Source organism: Solanum pennellii, chromosome 2, assembly GCF_001406875.1.
Source record: "Solanum pennellii chromosome 2, SPENNV200".
In the NCBI taxonomy this organism is placed as follows: domain Eukaryota; kingdom Viridiplantae; phylum Streptophyta; class Magnoliopsida; order Solanales; family Solanaceae; genus Solanum; species Solanum pennellii.
Window position 1 is genome coordinate 12,657,190 of NC_028638.1, and position 1,918 is coordinate 12,659,107.

A 1,918-nucleotide genomic window follows, 5' to 3' on the forward strand; every position below is an offset into this window, starting at 1 on the left:
TAAAGGTAGAAAATAGTGTCATCATTTTTTAATTGAACACCATTGGCATCTGCCATAAAACATAATGTGTTAGCCACAGACTCCTCAATTGAACAATACTAAAAGAACAGTTATTCAACTAACGATTCTTATGCTTAAACCAAAAACAAAAACATTCTTAACAGTTATAAATTGGTGGACTAAACTTAGACAAGTAAAAATAAGTTTTGATTTATTACCAAGAACACCAACTAAACTAGAATAAAAACAATATTGACACTATTAACAGAGAATTTGAAATACAAAATACCTTTTGAAGAACCGAATCTTGAGCTGACCCCGAAGAAAATGGAAGATTTGTGCCTCTTACAGCTTGTGCACTACTTGCATCAATAGGTGAAGCAAGGTTAGATCCAACACACCCTGGTATATGTTGAAAATTCAATCCAGGGTTGTTTTGCAGCAATTGAGTGAATAAATGTCGCATTTCTTCTCTCAATTCTTCCTTTAGAGAAGTGATTTCATCGGCATGCTTTTGTTTTAGATTGTTAATTTCCTCATCTTTCTTCAAGGAACTTGTTGTCAGTGATCTACCATAGCACCTAACTCGACCAGGCTGCTCCATTCCAAACACTGCCCTAAATGCATCATCAGCTGTTTCCCCAGAATTTTGGCAATTTTGAAGTTCAGCCTATTGAATAAAATTAGCATCCATAGTGAATTGTAAGTACTATTTCATTTCCAATCCTATAATAGCGATCAAGCATTAAAACATTATGAAAAATTTTTGTAAAAAATAATTAAACAATGTCGACAAATAATTGATATCTCCTCGAACTTGCACAAGAAGAAGAAGAAGAAGAAGGCATACGTGATTAAAATTTAATGTAGTCAAACTCCCCACAATATAAATGTTAAGTCTGAATAAAGTTCATGTAACAACCTGTTTAGTCGGTTTGAGCAGTAGAATTATTCTGATAAAAACTGACTGAGTCGACGGACCACGCGACGGACCGTCATGGTCACGACGGCCCGTCGGGCGTCTTCGTTCCAAAACACTTCAACTCTGAAATCTGGGTACTGAGATCGACTCTCTGAACTTCACGACGGAACTGCAGCACGGACCGTCGTAGATACGACGGACCGTCACAAACCCCTTTACTGAATTTAACTCTCTAAACTTTGTGACGGACCTGCAGGACGGACCGTCATAGTCACGACGGACCGTCACAAGTGGCGTAAACCTAGCTGGGTCGGATTTCTGCTAAAAGTTTTAAAGGGGTGTTTTGGACTATTCATGACAAACTTTATGAAATTAGTGGGGTAAGTTTAATAATTTATTTACTTGGGGGTTAAAGGAGATAACTTTAAAGTAAATAATGGGTTACTTTTATCATAATGAATTATATGATAATTAGGGTAAAAGAAAAAGAATCTGGAGAAGAAAAATAAAAAGAAGCAGAGAGGGGGAACGAGCGAGAAAAAGAGAACGAAGAGGAAAGCAAAAAGGCATTGGGGAGATAGCTTGCTCGATCACGATTCTTAGGTGGAGGTAGGTTTTGGCTTATTTCTATGTGATAGATAAACTCTAAATAGCGATTGATATGTATTGGGTGGTATTGTAAAGTCTTCTATATACTTGATTGTGTGTTTGTATGTTGTGATCGTATAATTGTGGTGGCTATAATGATGAGACTGTTGAATCTTCAATCTCAAATCCTCTCTATTAAGATGACGTTTAACATAAAGAAAGTTTGATGAATTGAAATAATGAGATAAATGGATCGGAGTGTCACGTTCCGACACGGTAGTAATAATGGATCGGAGTGTCACGTTCCGACACGTAGTATTAGGGGATCGGAGTGTCACGTTCCGACACGGTAGGAACAATGGATCGGAGTGTCATGTTCCGACACGGTAGTATAATGGATCGGAGTGT

The 1,918-nt window shown here is 37.4% G+C and overlaps 1 protein-coding gene across 1 annotated transcript in view; it reads right to left on the bottom strand.

Annotated features, from left to right (window-relative positions):
- Window positions 1–28: 28 nt before the first annotated feature.
- The window catches only part of LOC107009765, an 11,537-nt gene continuing 9,647 nt past the window's right edge, over window positions 29–1,918 (bottom strand). Inside the window, exons 4-5 of the mRNA XM_015209105.1 lie at window positions 290–670; window positions 29–49 (exon numbers count right to left, since the gene is read on the bottom strand). Of these exons, the coding sequence (XP_015064591.1) occupies window positions 29–49; window positions 290–670 (402 nt within the window). The remainder of the gene's footprint in view (window positions 50–289; window positions 671–1,918) is intronic.